This window comes from Somniosus microcephalus, chromosome 22 (assembly GCF_052327205.1).
Source record: "Somniosus microcephalus isolate GS21.2 chromosome 22, FLI_Smic_1.0, whole genome shotgun sequence".
NCBI classification, from domain to species: Eukaryota; Metazoa; Chordata; class Chondrichthyes; order Squaliformes; family Somniosidae; genus Somniosus; species Somniosus microcephalus.
This window is the reverse complement of record NC_141008.1, coordinates 30,963,904-30,978,477: the sequence shown is the minus strand read 5'-3', so window position 1 is coordinate 30,978,477 and position 14,574 is coordinate 30,963,904. Positions and strand designations below refer to the sequence as shown.

The window sequence follows — 14,574 nt, the reverse complement described above, 5'->3', positions numbered from 1 at the left end:
GATAAATGGTTCATTCTCGGGTTGGCAATCAGTAACTAGTGGTATTCCGCAGGGGTCAGTGCTGGGACCCCAACTCTTTACAATCTATATTAACGATTTGGAGGAGGGGACCAAGTGTAACATATCCAAGTTTGCCGACGATACAAAGATGGGAGGGAAAGCAGTGAGTGAGGAGGACATAAAAAACCTGCAAAAGGACATAGACAGGCTAAGTGAGTGGGCAGAAATTTGGCAGATGGAATATAATGTTGGAAAGTGTGAGGTTATGCACTTTGGCAGAAAAAATCAAAGAGCAAGTTATTATCTAAATGGAGAGAAACTGCAAAGTGCTACAGTACAAAGGGATCTGGGGGTCCTGGTGTATGAAACACAGGTTAGTATGCAGGTACAGCTGGTGATCAGGAAAGCCAATGGAATCTTGGCTTTTATTGCAAGGGGGATGGAGTATAAAAGCAGGGAAGTCTTGCTTCAGTTATACAGGGTACTGGTGAGGCCACACCTGGAATACTGCGTACAGTTTTGGTTTCCATATTTAAGAAAAGATATACTTGCTCTCGAGGCAGTTCAGAGAAGGTTCACTCGGTTGATTCCGGAGATGAGGGGGTTGACTTATGAGGAAAGGTTGAGCAGGTTGGGCCTCTACTCATTGGAATTCAGAAGAATGAGAGGCGATCTTATCGAAACATATAAGATTGTGAGGGGGCTTGATCGGGTGGATGCGCGGAGGATGTTTCCACTGATGGGTGAGACTAGAACTAGGGGGCATAATCTTAGAATAAGGGGCTGCCGTTTCAAAACTGAGATGAGGAGAAACTTCTTCACTCAGAGGGTAGTAAATCTATGGAATTTGCTACCTCAGAGAGCTGTGGAAGCTGCGACATTAAATAAATTGAAAACGGAGATAGACAGTTTCCTAGCTGATAAGGGAATTAGGGGTTACGGGGAACGGGCAGGGAAGTGGACGTGAGTCTAGGTTCGGATCAGCCATGATCCTATTGAATGGCGGATCATGCCCGAGGGGCCGTATGGCCTACTCCTGCTCTTACTTCTTATGTTCTAAATGAAGTTTAGTTTTTAAAATTTAGTTATATGTTAACTTAAAGCTTAGCCCACAGTCACTACCAATCACTTACCTGCCTTACCTGCGACGTCACACTGTAGTTTTCTCTTGTAGTTGCAGGTCTGCGGCTGCTATAATACCTGCTCTCGGGCCTCAGTCTGCTCCCACTCTGCGGACATAGGGCTCAGGAAGCAGACAAAGAGCAAGGAAATTAGATCTGTCCAGTGGTGTACCGCAGGGATCGGTGCTGGGTCCTTTGCTGTTTGTAGTGTACATTAATGATTTAGATATGAATGTAGGAGGTATGATCAGTAAGTTCGCAGATGACACAAAAATTGGTGGAGTGGTAAATAGCGAGGAGGGAAGCCTCAGGCTACAGGACGATATAGACGGGATGGTTAGATGGGCAGAACAGTGGCAAATGGAATTTAACCCTGAAAAGTGTGAGGTGATGCATTTTGGGAGGACTAACAAGGCAAGGGAATACACAATGAATGTTAGAACCCTAGGAAGGACAGAGGATCAGAGGGACCTTGGTGTGCATGTACATAGATCCCTGAAGGCAGCAGGACAGGTAGATAAGGTGGTTAAAAAGGCATATGGGATACTTATATTCTATGCCTCGGCTAATGAAGGCAAGAGCAGGGGGGTTATGATGGAGCTGTACAAAACGCTAGTTAGGCCACAGCTGGAATACTGTGTGCAGTTCTGGTCGCCACACTATAGGAAGGATGTGATTGCATTGGAGAGGGTGCAGAGGAGATTCACCAGGATGTTACCTAGGCTGGTGCACTTCAGCTATGAAGAGAGACTGGACAGGCTGTGGTTGTTTTCCTTAGAGCAGAGAAGGCTGAGGGGGGACCTGATTGAGGTGTACAAAATTATGAGGGGCATAGATAGGGTAGATAGAAAGGAACTTTTCCTCTTAGTAGAGGGGTCAATAACCAGGGGGCATAGTTTCAAGGTAAGGAGCAGGAGGTTTAGAGGGGATTTGAGGAAAAACTTTTTCACCCAGAGGGTGGTTGGAATCTGGAACTCACTGCCTGAAAGGGTGGTAGAGGCAGGAACCCTCACAACATTCAAGAAGCATTTAGATGAGCACTTGAAATGCAATAGCATACAAGGCTATGGACCAAGTGCTGGAAAATGGGATTAGAATAGACAGGGCTTGATGGCCGGTGCGGACACGATGGGCCGAAAGGCCTCTTTCTGTGCTGTATAACTCTATGACTCCATGTTGCTTTCAGGTACCACTGGAAAATGTGGGCTGTTCCTCTCGGCGGCTCCCTTCCGGTCACCATCCACCACCTCATACATGAAAGGAAATGAAGAAAATAGCAGAAGATGTCGCAGAGATGAAAAAAGATCAAGTGAAGTGGATAGAGAGAGGAGCAGAACGGAACAGAAAGCGAGAGTATATATATATATTTTTTAAAAACTGGTAAACGATAATGCCATGGGAAATCCAATAGTATTACATCAAATTTTAGTCTTTGGCGCCTTATCTACCTACCTGGTTGTACAATATTATTGCAACCAACAATTAATGACACTTTCCTTTTCTTGATAAGCCACACTGTTCCTTTGTTACATTACCTGTTCATAGAGTTCAGACCAGCTATCATAAAAGGACATTTTGCCTTCAACTGTGGACTCCTTATGAGCAGAGAGAACAGTTCTCTGTACATCTGCAAACGTTCTTGGATTGGCTGCCATTCTGGAGATAAAAGAGAGAGCTGCTCAGAAACTGTTCCTTCATTTCACCTTCCATGAACTGAGGAAACCAGGTTATGTCCACATTGTAAACACATTTGTTCATACTGTAAATACAGGTCATTTTGCACTGAAATGTATGGAGCAATTGACTGTTTGCAGGATTCAAATCCTAGTAATTTTTACACTTTAAATAACAATACTTAGGAATAGTATTTATTCTCATATTCTCTACAGCAAAATAAAAACAGAATTCATTAAGCAAACAAACAATTTGGCTTAAAAACCACAAATGTCACCAGAAAAGTTCAGATTGATATAAAATGGAACTCAGATTAATTTGTACATCTATGCTGCATAATTAAAATTATTGTAGATGATATGGAAAACAAGGATTATTGTGGTGCAAACTAAACAGAAATAAATACTATGTATTCTAACATACTGTAGAAAAACAAAGACTGTTCATGGCATAAGTGACCTACTTAAGACATAGTCTAGGCATTTCAAAACCGGAGAAGCTAAGAAATGATGCAATACAAAAGAAATTTGAACTGAACAATGTACAGGTAGTACTGGACACAATCACCAAAAGGCAACTTAGATAGTTTGAACATGCAGGCAGAATAACTGACAACATATTGGCAAATATTTCATAAGCAGAAGGAACAAAACAGAGGAAGAACACGAAAATATTAGTTGGACTGGACCAAGGATATATTAGGGTCAAGAAACTAAGTTTGGTGTAAGCAGTTAATCTTACATCTGATGACAACTTTATTCGTAAAAAACTCTTTTTTTGGTGAAAATCACAGCCTATCAGTTTTTTCATGTAAACTGGTGGAAGAGTTATAAATAATTAACAAATTTGCCAAGTGCTTTTCATTGAGAGCTCTCCTATCTGGTTAACAGTACTCCCAAAAATCACAGGGTAGCATAAAATGGGAAAAGCCATTCAGCCTACAGAGTTTACTGCTTCTATTCCAATTTGAGTGAAAGTCCTGAATATTTCCTGATTCTTTAAGCAAATTAAGCAAAAAAAAAAATCTAGCCCCCATGGCTTCACTATTCAGTCATTTCCTACAGCCCAGGGCCCACAAAAGCAGTGTGTCCAATGGAGTATTTGATCATCTCAATCCATGCCCATCCCGACAACCAACTATTCCAAAATAGTTATTGGGAGAGCTTCAAAGTATCCAGGCATCATAGCCTAGTGTCAGTGGCTTGTCAGAATTACCCCAATCAGCAAGTCTGTATGATGTATTGTCTATAATTAGTCACCTCTTCAAAAAAGAGTCATACGATTTGACTTTCACAAATCCATGCAGACTGTCTTTGATTAATCCATGTATTTCTAAATGCTTACTAGTTTTATCTCAAATTATGGATTCGAAGAGTTTGCCCACAACGGATATTAGGCTAATTGGTCTAAAGTTACCTAGTTTGCACTTCTCTCTTCTTGAATAGAGGTTATTCTCCATTCCAACGATAGAATTTGCATATTAAGGAGGATTGAAAAACTGTGGCAAGAGCCTCTGCTTTCTCTTCTCAATCTTCTTTCAAGAGCCTAGTGTGCATGTCATCAGGGCTCAGTGACATGTCTACCTCGAGTTCAGCTAATTTATTTTAATAATAATCACTCCCTTTTCTAGTTATCTCAAAAAAAAATATTCTATATCCTCCTCTAGTACATCGACATTCTCACGTCTACCCTTTATAAAAACTGATGCAAAATGTAATATCTCTGCCATACATTCATTTTCCATAATTACACTCCCTCCTTCTACCCAGAGCCATCCTATCCCCTCTAACTGTTCTTTCACTTTTTATATGATTATAAAAGCCTTTAATATTTCATTTTATATTATCTGCTAATCTTTTTTCATATTCTCTTTTAGTGCTTCTAATCTGAACAGTCTGTAATCCCCCCTCTACCTCATCTCCACTGTTTGGTGGCCTGCAAGTACACCAAGAATTGTAACTTTTCTTTCCTATTTCTTAACTCTATCCATATGGATTTTGTCTTAACACAATCCCCTAGGCCATCCTTATGTTCTAGAGCAATGATAGAATATTTTACTAACATTGCCATCCCCTTTTCCTCTTCCTAACTCTTGAAAATATTATTCTAACCAGCAATATTAAGTTCCCAGTCCTGTTCAAATTTAAACCACATCTCTGTTATAGCTACTATATCATAATCTTCCATAGTTATTCATGCTTCAAATGCTTTATGCATTCACATACATACTACTTAGTCTTACTCCAATTTTTTTGGGAATGTTGACCACTATTTTATTCCTGGTTTTCTCTTAACTTTTTTGATATTCCTTGCCCATTCTACAACCTTTAAAAAAAAATCTTTCACCACCTCAAAGCCTTTCTTTCCCATCTCCACTGATAATATTTTCTCACTATTTATTTTAGCTGAGCCTTCAACTTCAGCCTCCCAACAGTTTTATTTATCCTTCACTAGTCACAAACTTGACTTTCCCCATCCCAAATGAGGTGAGATGAAGCAAGGTGGGAAAAGGCTCGTGTGGAACATAGGCATGAAGGGCCGAATGGCTTGTTCTATGCTGTAAAATTCTATGTAATGCCAGGTCAGTTTAAATCCTCCCCCACTGCTCTATTTACCCCTCTCCACAAGGAAGTTGTGCCACTTCAGTTCAAGTCAAGGCTGTCACTTTGGTATAGCCTTCCCTTGTTCCAGAACTCACTCCAATACTCCATGTGATCCCTTACCTCTTGCACCATCCAAACAAACATGCATTGACCTTCCGATTCATCACCTTAATCTGTGCAGCATTATGCGCATGAAGCAATCTGGAGATTACCATCCTTGAGGTCTTGCTTTTTAATTTAGAGCCTGACTCCTTAATCTAGAGCCTGATTCCTTAAAGTCCTTCTGTGCAAGATTTCAAATGTACTCATCTACTTCATTGGTTCCAAATGCCTGCCGTTAAGATCAATTGGTTCCACTGATTTGAACGGCAGGGCCTCCTTTGCATCTTGCAGGTCCGCCACCCACCCAGCAGCCTGCTAAATGGACAGTCTGGTCAGCAGGCATGAAGGACCACCAGTGGCAGGAGGCCGCAGCCGGGAAGCCTTGGTGACGAACCCCGTCGATCGGGAGGGAAGCGGGGAGGCCAACAATCTGGGGTGGGGTGCAGGGAATAGTCTGCAATCAGGGTCAGCCGGGGTGGGGGGGGGGGGAGGCTTGCTTGGGGCTGGGGGAGGACAAATGATTCCTTGAGGGGCCTGAGGGCAAGCACTCCTGCTCCTCCTGGCCCACAAGGAGTGCTGAAAGCCACTTACCTTGGGGAGCCAGCAGCTCCCACCTCCGTTTCACTGCCAAGTTTCTTAACCCCCAGGAAACCCGTGCAGTAGCAATTAATTTCAAGTCAGGCTCCCAATTGCACTATAGGAGGCCGATTTTAATATGTTAATAAGTGGGCCATCCACCACCATAAAAATGTGTGTGCGCGGCATGTTGGGATCGGGTTACACGCATTTCACTTTTTACCCCGTCCCCCTGACCCGCTCTCGTCTGTCATGGGGATGGGGTTAATATCGAGACCTAAGTATCTATTGGACAGCTGCTGTAACTCATGGGTCCCTGAACGTACGAGTCCTATTCCCTATGCTGGTCTCTTTTCTCTTTCTGCATTATCCCTGTCATGAACTGTCCCCGTCATGAACTGTCTAGCACTGCCCCTTGGGTGACCAAATTCCGGGCAATAGAAATGCCTCATCTCCTCTGATGCCGGGTTATACCTGCTCAAGCACAGAGATCCTCCGTTCCAGAGTATGAATTTTCTGACACTTAGTGCAAATGTGCTGTCCCTAGACACAGAGACCTTGATGGTCCAGATATTGTACGCCACACACATCAACAAGGATCCCTGCACTCTCATCCATTTGTGTCCAACAAAAATGTAGACAGCTACATGTTCCAAACCACCATGATAGCAACATAGCTCTCATCCTCAAGTCTAGCCTTGGACTATCCTTTCACTCTTCTCGCTCCTTTGCCTCAATTGTACACCTCACACTTTATCACCCTCCCACCTCTTTTTCAAAGTCCACATTGAAGTGCCAGCTTGGCTCAGTCGGTGGCATTCTCGTCCAAGTCAAGGTTGTGGGTTCAAGCCTCATTCCAGGATTTGAGTGCTTAACGTAGGCTTATACTGTAAGTACTACAGTCAGAGGTGTCAACCATTGGATTTAATCAAGGCTCTGTCTGTTTGCTAAAGTGATTCACATGGACACTAAAGATCCTGTTGCACTCTTCAAAGAGGAGTAGGGAAATCTCCTAGTGTCCTAGATAATATGACTCCCAACCAACACCACTAAAAGTAGATTTACTGGTCATTCATCTAAATTTTATCTGTGGGACCTTGTTGCGCACAAAGTGGATACTACATTTGCTTACATAACAGTGACCACACTTCAAAGTAATTAATTGCATGTGATGGGAATGTTTCCAAGGTGCTATATAAATATATTTTTTAACCACCCTGTCAAGTCCCTGGCAACTTCCTCACAGAAGTATTTCCCTATCCTCCTTGCTCAGTCTTTGCATCTGGTAATTCCTCATTCTCAATAACTTGGAACACCTACATTTCTCCTGTTGCCTTTCCTCTTACTTCTCCACCCTCCTGTTTTCACTTAACTTTGCTCTATACATTCTCCACCACCTTAACCTCACCATTAAGCAAGGCCTTGCCACCTCCAAGGTCTCTATCATTGACATGGGCATCTTTAAGCACTTACTTATTTTCTTCACCATCCATATTTCCATGCCTACAAACCCTCTACCATCACCCTCCACCTTGGCAAAAACTATTGCTTAGTCACCCTCTATCTTCAAAGTTCCTCTCCTCTAGCCGTTCACAACACCCATACTTCTGTCAAATCTACTTAGCAACTGCTTTCTTTCAGTTTTCAATGCCCTCATCGCCACCAGATTTCTCAGGGTGTTCCATCCCCACTGCACCATTTGGTGCAACACTCATCTAGGTGTCCTCAAAACTCAGACTGCAGGCTCAAATACACATGGCACATGACCAGCATGGTCATCCATCACCAGATCTGACTTGACCACCTGAAAGAGCATTAGTTCTCCCACTTTGTAGCCAAATCCTCTTATTATTTTAGGGCAACTTCAAACCCCGCTTCTCCAATACAAACTGGCTCTCTGGCTTTCTCCATTCTCATCTCCGATTCCAGCTGCAAGGAGATCATGGATTTCATCATCTGTAACAGTGAGAATACATGCACTCAGCTACCTCCTTTGATCCAGCTCCTGACATTCAACTACCCTGCCTTGCCCAATGCTGACTGACATCATTACTTCCTTCCTCTCAAAGCTACAAACAATGCCTCAGAAAGCCCACTCGGAACCTGTCCAACTACCGCCTCAACTCAAATCTCTCCTCCCTCTCTTATGGTTCTGAAACGTGTCATTGCCACCCAAACCGGCACCCATCTCTTCCATCATTTGTTGGCCAAATTCCATCATGCTAGGCTTCTGTCTTGGCCACACACTGAAACCACCTGTAAATATAAAAGCTGATATCCAGTTTTACCTCTCCTAGACCAGCATCAATTCCACGACTACTGCTGTGCTGTCCAGCTCCTGGTCCTGCATCAGAAAAAAACCTTGCATTTACTGTATGATAGGTGATTTATACCATCTCTCAGAAACATCCCAAAGAATTAATTTTTTTGAAATACAGTAGCTTATGTAAATATGGCATTCATTTTGCACAAAATAAGGTCTCACAAACAATAGTGATTAATACTATTTTTGATGTTGGTTGAGAAAAAACATTGACCAGCTCAAAAAAAATTCCCTGCTGTTCTTTGGATAGTGTGGTAAACAGCAAGGATTTTGAATTAGGAATGTGAAGGATGGAAGAGAGTGAAATGCTGGAAGAAGAGAGGCCAAGGTGAAACTTGGCGATAAGGGCCATACTGCTATCATGGCAGTTTGGGTGGGGCAAATGTTCAAATGTATAGATATGTGGCGTGGCTTCTGCGAGGGAGAGTTGCCAACCATGAGACATGTTTCTATTAATGCCAGGATGTCAGTAGATTCATCCACAAGATGATGGATAGCAAGTCTTGTTTATGAAGGAGCAAACACTGGAGATGTGGATGAGGGGTGGTGATTGTAGCATGGCAGATGGGGTCACAGGCCAGCAATGAAGGGAGTGAGCTGGATGGGGAGGAGCTTTGAGAAGTTGACCTCCAAGGAGCACATTGGGTGAGATGGCTGTTGAGGGTAAAGGATGGGGTTGCTCCTCGGGGAGAGCCAGAAACAGGTGGCATGCTGAAGAATATTGAGGGAGATACGGAAGGATGCTGTGGGCCTATTTAAGGGGATTTGAGCCTAGGATGGTGAATGGAGAGAGGGGAAGCTTGGGAATAGCATCGTATGGGAGAAAGGAATGAGGGCAGGTAGTGGTGTTGGAAAAGAAGCTTGGGTCTGGAGCAGCAACCAAATTCACATGCAAATAGATGGAGGGGGGTAACCTTAATTTACACAAGCTGTGGCAGAAACTCCACATTTTAGCCCCAATTACAGCTGCCTTTCTGACTCCTTGCTCAGCATGAACCGGGTGGCGTGCAACGCCAACTAGACTGAGCTGAGTTTCAATTCCCATATCCAGTTCATCACTAAGACTGTCCAAAATACATCAAAGCATGTCATCTCTAGGCTCTCTACTTGCCAATGTCCCAGGCTTTATCCTACATAAAATGCTTACATCCTATCCCATATTAAGTAGGTTTTACTTACCTATCATCCTGGCCTCAACAACCTCCATTCCTCAGCAAAATGGCCTAAAAATCCCCATCAATAACCTAACCCAATCTTTCCTCACATTTTACCCATCACCGTCTTAATATCCCTCCACCACAGCCACGGTCTCCCCCCGCCCCCAAACCATTCTCCCTTCCTCCCTCCATACCCTAACCATTCTCCCCTACATCAAGGGCCTCTCCTGCCTCCATACCCTAACCATTCTCCTGCACGTTAAGGGTCTCTTCTCCCTCCATACCCTAACCATTCTCCCCTACAGCAAGGGGCTCTCCTCCCTCCATACCCTAACCATTCTCCTGCACATTAAGGGCCTCTTCTCCCTCCATACCCTATCCATTCTCCCCCACATCAAGGGCCTCTCCTCCCTCCATACCCTAACCATTCTCCTGCACATTAAGGGCCTCTTCTCCCTCTATACCCTAACCATTCCCCCCACAGTAAGCGTAATGTATGGTTTGGTATGAGCATGTTCAGTTCATTCTGGCCTAATAAAGCAAGCACATGGACTAGCAACTCATTGTGTCGCTGTCTTTCATTTGGTTGACCCACATATGTTACATTTTGGTGATGAGGATGGGATCCCAAAGCCATTTTTAGGGATCATGGAAGGACACAGTGTTCAATCTTCGAGTAGACAAGTTTAAGGTGAATTTGTGATAGCTAAACTGAATTTTTGTGATGTTTTACTGTTAATGCTCATGCAGAATTGTCTGCACTTTGCCTTCACGGGTATGCATACACAGCAACAGCAGCGTTGATTCTCACATGTACACAGGTAGCGTGCCGAGTCACTGTTTGACGGGATCGGGACAATCATGGCTGCGCCTACGGCATTCATCGGAAACCTCAGCATGTGTGACTGAGCTCGCGAACCATTCAGTTCTTATATTGAGCGGATAGATTTTTATTTTTTTTATTTTTTTAAGGCCAGTAACATTATTGAGACCAAAAGTGCAGATGAGAATGCTCAAGCTCAAAATAAAGTAATTTGTGAACGGAAAAAAAGCAATTTTTCTAATGGAGATCGGGCCAGATATCGACAGAACGTTGACAAACCTACTCGTGCCAAGGAAAGTGAAGGATGCGTCATTTGAAGACATTGTCGAGAAACTCAAGGACCATTTCAACCAAAAGCCATTAGAAATAACAGAGAGCTGTAAGTTTGGTAACAGAAACCAAAATCAAAGAGAAACCATCAGTGAGTACATTGTAGCTCTTAAGAACCTGTCTTTGCATTGTAACTTCGGCACTTTTTGGATCGTGCGTTGTGAGATCAGTCTGTGTGTGGACCGGTGGATGAGCGCACACAGTCCAAGGTACTGAACAGTCTGAACCTAATGTTTGAACATAGCATGCAAAATTGCCCTATCTACGGAGATGGTGTCTAAGAATGCTAGGGAGCTCCATCCAACTCAAGTGACTAGTGCAGCTGAGGTTTAGAGTCACAAAGCCACCGCCAAACCTAAAGCTGAGACCGAGTCAAAAGCATGTCAGTTAGAGCAGTTCAGTGAATTGTTATCGCTGCAATGGAAACCACTCACCACAGTCCTGCCAATACAGAAATGTGAAGTGTTTTCACTGCCAGAAGCAAGGCCATATTGCAACAGCTTGCAGAGCTAGATCTACAGCAGGAAGTAAGAACCATTCTACTGGTAATGCAGAGCAGCGACAACAAAAGGGTGAAGCTCACAATATTTAAGTGAACACACCTGATGTTGAAGAACTAGGCATCTACAGTATCTATGCCACTAGTGGCAATGCCAGCAGTCGTGAGAAAGACATCCGCACAAAATTTTAGATCAACGAGCAATACATTGACATGTGTATCAACATGATAGCGGACTGCTCTACCATGAGTAAGGACACGAGAGTAAGTTTAATCAAGTACCACTTAAAAGAGTACCGTAGAGTTAAAAACCTACTCTGGAGAAATCCTAGAGACATGTGGACAAATGGAATGTACAGTTCAACACAAAGGCCAGTCAGTAAAGCTGCCTATTATTGTAGCGAGCTAAAACAACAGGCCAACCCTCATGGGCAAAGACTGGTTGAGAAAGTTAAAACTAGACTGGAAAAACAACTTCAGTGTAGATGCTTCAAGGAAGCGACTCGACACAATGCTGAACAAGTACGAAAGCATGTTCACAGACAGTTATGAGGGCATCACGCAGATATCCGCAACAAGTCCAACGCAAAGCCTGTCTATTGTAAGGCAAGGTCGGTCCCCTGTGCGTTGAAAAGACAGGTGGAGGAAGAGCTAGAGAAACAGAGAGAACAGTAAAAACTGATAAAAGCGAATGGGCTACTCCGATTGTGGTAGTGCCCAAAGCAGACAAAACTATACACTTGTGCGGTGACTACAAAGTTACTATCGACCAAGCAGTTGACGATGAGCAATACCCGTTACCTATGTTGCAAGATTTGTATGCAGCACTCTCTGGGTCAAAGGTTTTCTCCAAGCTTGGCCTGTCGTACGCTTACGCTCACGCTCAGCTGAATGCTGACAAAGAGTCAACAGTATCTCACCATCAACACACACCAAGCTGCCATATGGTGTAAAGTCCTCCCCCAAAATCTTCCAGGCTACGATGGATAAGGTTTTGCAAGGAGTTCCAAATTGCTTATGCAGCCAAGACGATGTGCTGATCGCAACAAGCAACGAGGAAGAAAATCCAGAAGTGTTAGATATAATGCTTCAAAGGTTGAATGCTCACAATGTCAAATTGAAAAGGAGCCAATGTGCTTTTGTGCAGCCCGAGGTTGTGAACCTTGGTCTGAAAGTTGATGCAAATGAGTTGCAACCAGTGAAGGAAAAGGTTGATGCTGTCATCAATGCTCTGAAGCCACAGAACATGTCTGAGTCAAGATCTTTCCTGGGAATGGTCCAGTACTACACACACTTCTTACATAAGAACATAAGAAATAGCAGGCCATTTGGCCCCTTGAGCCTGCTCCGCCATTCGATAAGATCTTGGCTGATCTGGTCTTGGCCTCAACTCCACTTCCTGTCCGCTCCACATAACCCTTGACTCCCTTATCGTTCAAAAATCTGTCTATCTCCACCTTAAATATATTCAATGACTCAGCCTCCACAGCTCTCTGGGGTAGAGAATTCCACAGATTTACGACCCTCTGAGAGAAGAAATTACTCCTCATCTCCGTTTTAAATGGGTGATCCCTTATTCTGAAACTACCCTGTCAAGCTCCCTCAGAATCTTATACGTTTCAATAAGATCCCCTCTCATTCTTCTAAACTCCAATGAGTATAGGCCCAACCTGCTCAACCTTTCTTCATAAGACAACCTCTTCATCTCAGGAATGAACCTAGTGAACCTCCTCTGAACTGCCTCCAATGCAAGTATATCCCTCCTTAAATAAGGAGACCAAAACTGTACGCAGTACTCCAGGTGTGGTCTCCTGCATTAGCAACCATGTTAGCTTCATTGCACAAGCTCCTCAAGAAAGATGTCCTGTGGAAGTGGACGAAAGTGCAACAGGAAGCTTACGCCGCTTGTAAGAGAAGTCTCTCTAGCAATGCTCTACTTGTGCACTACAATAGAGCGTGAGCTTAAGTTTGTTAGTGTGTGATGCTTCCAGGTACAGTGGAACGGTCATAAGTCACATAATGGATGACGGCCAAGAGAAACCAATCACGTTCGCATCGCAAGCCCTCACAAAGAGCGAAAGAAACTACACGCAAATTGAAAAGGAAGCACTCACCATAGTGTTTGGAGTCAAGAAATTCCAACAGTTGCTGAGTAAGTTTACCCCGATAACTGATCACAAACCACTCCAAGCAATATTGGGCCCAAATCTGCCATCCCTGCAATAGCCATATCAAGAATGCAACATTGGGCTGTGTTGTTGTCACAATATGACCACACGATTGAATATCACACTTCAAAGCAAAACGCAATCGCAGATGCCTTGTCCAGAATGCCATGTGTTGGGAGTGAAGGTGCTATTTTCATGCTAGGTGCAGTTGACAAAGACTTTCCCGTGAATGCAACCGAGATTGCAGGCGAGACTCAAAAAGACTCAGTACTGAAGAGTGTATGAAAACACCTTGAATGGATGGACTGATCAGTGTATGGACACAGAATTGAAACCATTCCATAACTGTCGTACTGAATTGTCTTGTGAGCAAGGTTGTATCAAGTGGGGAAACAGAGTGGTGGTACCTACTTCTTTGATAGAATTCTGGCCGAACTTCATACTGAACATCCAGGCATCGTCAGTATGAAATCAATTGCAAAAAGCTTTGTTTACTGGCCTGGATTGGTCAGTGATCTTGAATCACTTGTCAGCAAATGCAGCATTTGCCAAAATTGCAGAAACAAACCACCCAAAACTCCACTACAACCCTGGTCATGGCCAAGTAGACCTGTTCAGAGAGTATATGTAGACTTCTGTGAGAAAGCAAATAATTATTTCCCAGTACTTGTAGATAGTCACTCAAAGTGGATTGAAGTGAAACACATGGGTTCAAATACTACAACTGAACATACCATAGATGAGTTGAGGTCTATCTTTGCATCTTCATGGCTTACCTGAAGAGCTTGTTTCTGACAATGGCCCTCAGTTGTTCTACTCTATTCCACGAATTCACGAAAACAGAACAGTATCAAACACACTCTCGTTCCACCAGATCATCTAGCTTCAAACAGAGCAGCCAAAAGGTCAGTCAGAAAAGTGAAAGAAGCTCTCAAAAAGCAAGCGTTGCAGGGTTGTTCGGGACTCAGCATGAAGCAACGTTGGGCAAATTTCTTGCTGAAGTACAGAACGGCTCCGCACACAACTGAACACACCCTAGCAAGACTCTTGAAGAGATTGAGAACACCATTGAGGCTTGTTCAACCGAATTTGGCCTCAAGAGTTGAACAGAAACAGCCGAGTCAGAAACGTTATTATGCCACCAATCAGAAAAAATGCAGTTTCAAACAAAACGAGTGTGTTCGTGTTCTCAGTCCCC

At 43.5% G+C, this 14,574-nt stretch overlaps 1 protein-coding gene across 4 annotated transcripts in view; it reads right to left on the bottom strand.

Moving 5' to 3' along the window:
- Positions 1–8,443, bottom strand: part of mettl27 (methyltransferase like 27) — a 33,104-nt gene extending 24,661 nt beyond the window's left edge. For 3 of the 4 annotated variants that reach the window (XM_085964375.1, XM_085964377.1, XM_085964378.1), the window contains exons 1-2: positions 8,365–8,443; positions 2,657–2,777 (exon numbers count right to left, since the gene is read on the bottom strand). In XM_085964375.1, the coding sequence (XP_085820501.1) occupies positions 2,657–2,776 (120 nt within the window). In that variant the 5' untranslated portion in view covers position 2,777; positions 8,365–8,443. Of the gene's footprint in view, positions 1–2,656; positions 2,778–6,091; positions 6,184–8,364 lie in introns of those variants that run through there. The other variant, XM_085964376.1, reaches the window with a different exon arrangement.
- Between the last annotated feature and the right edge of the window lie 6,131 nt (positions 8,444–14,574).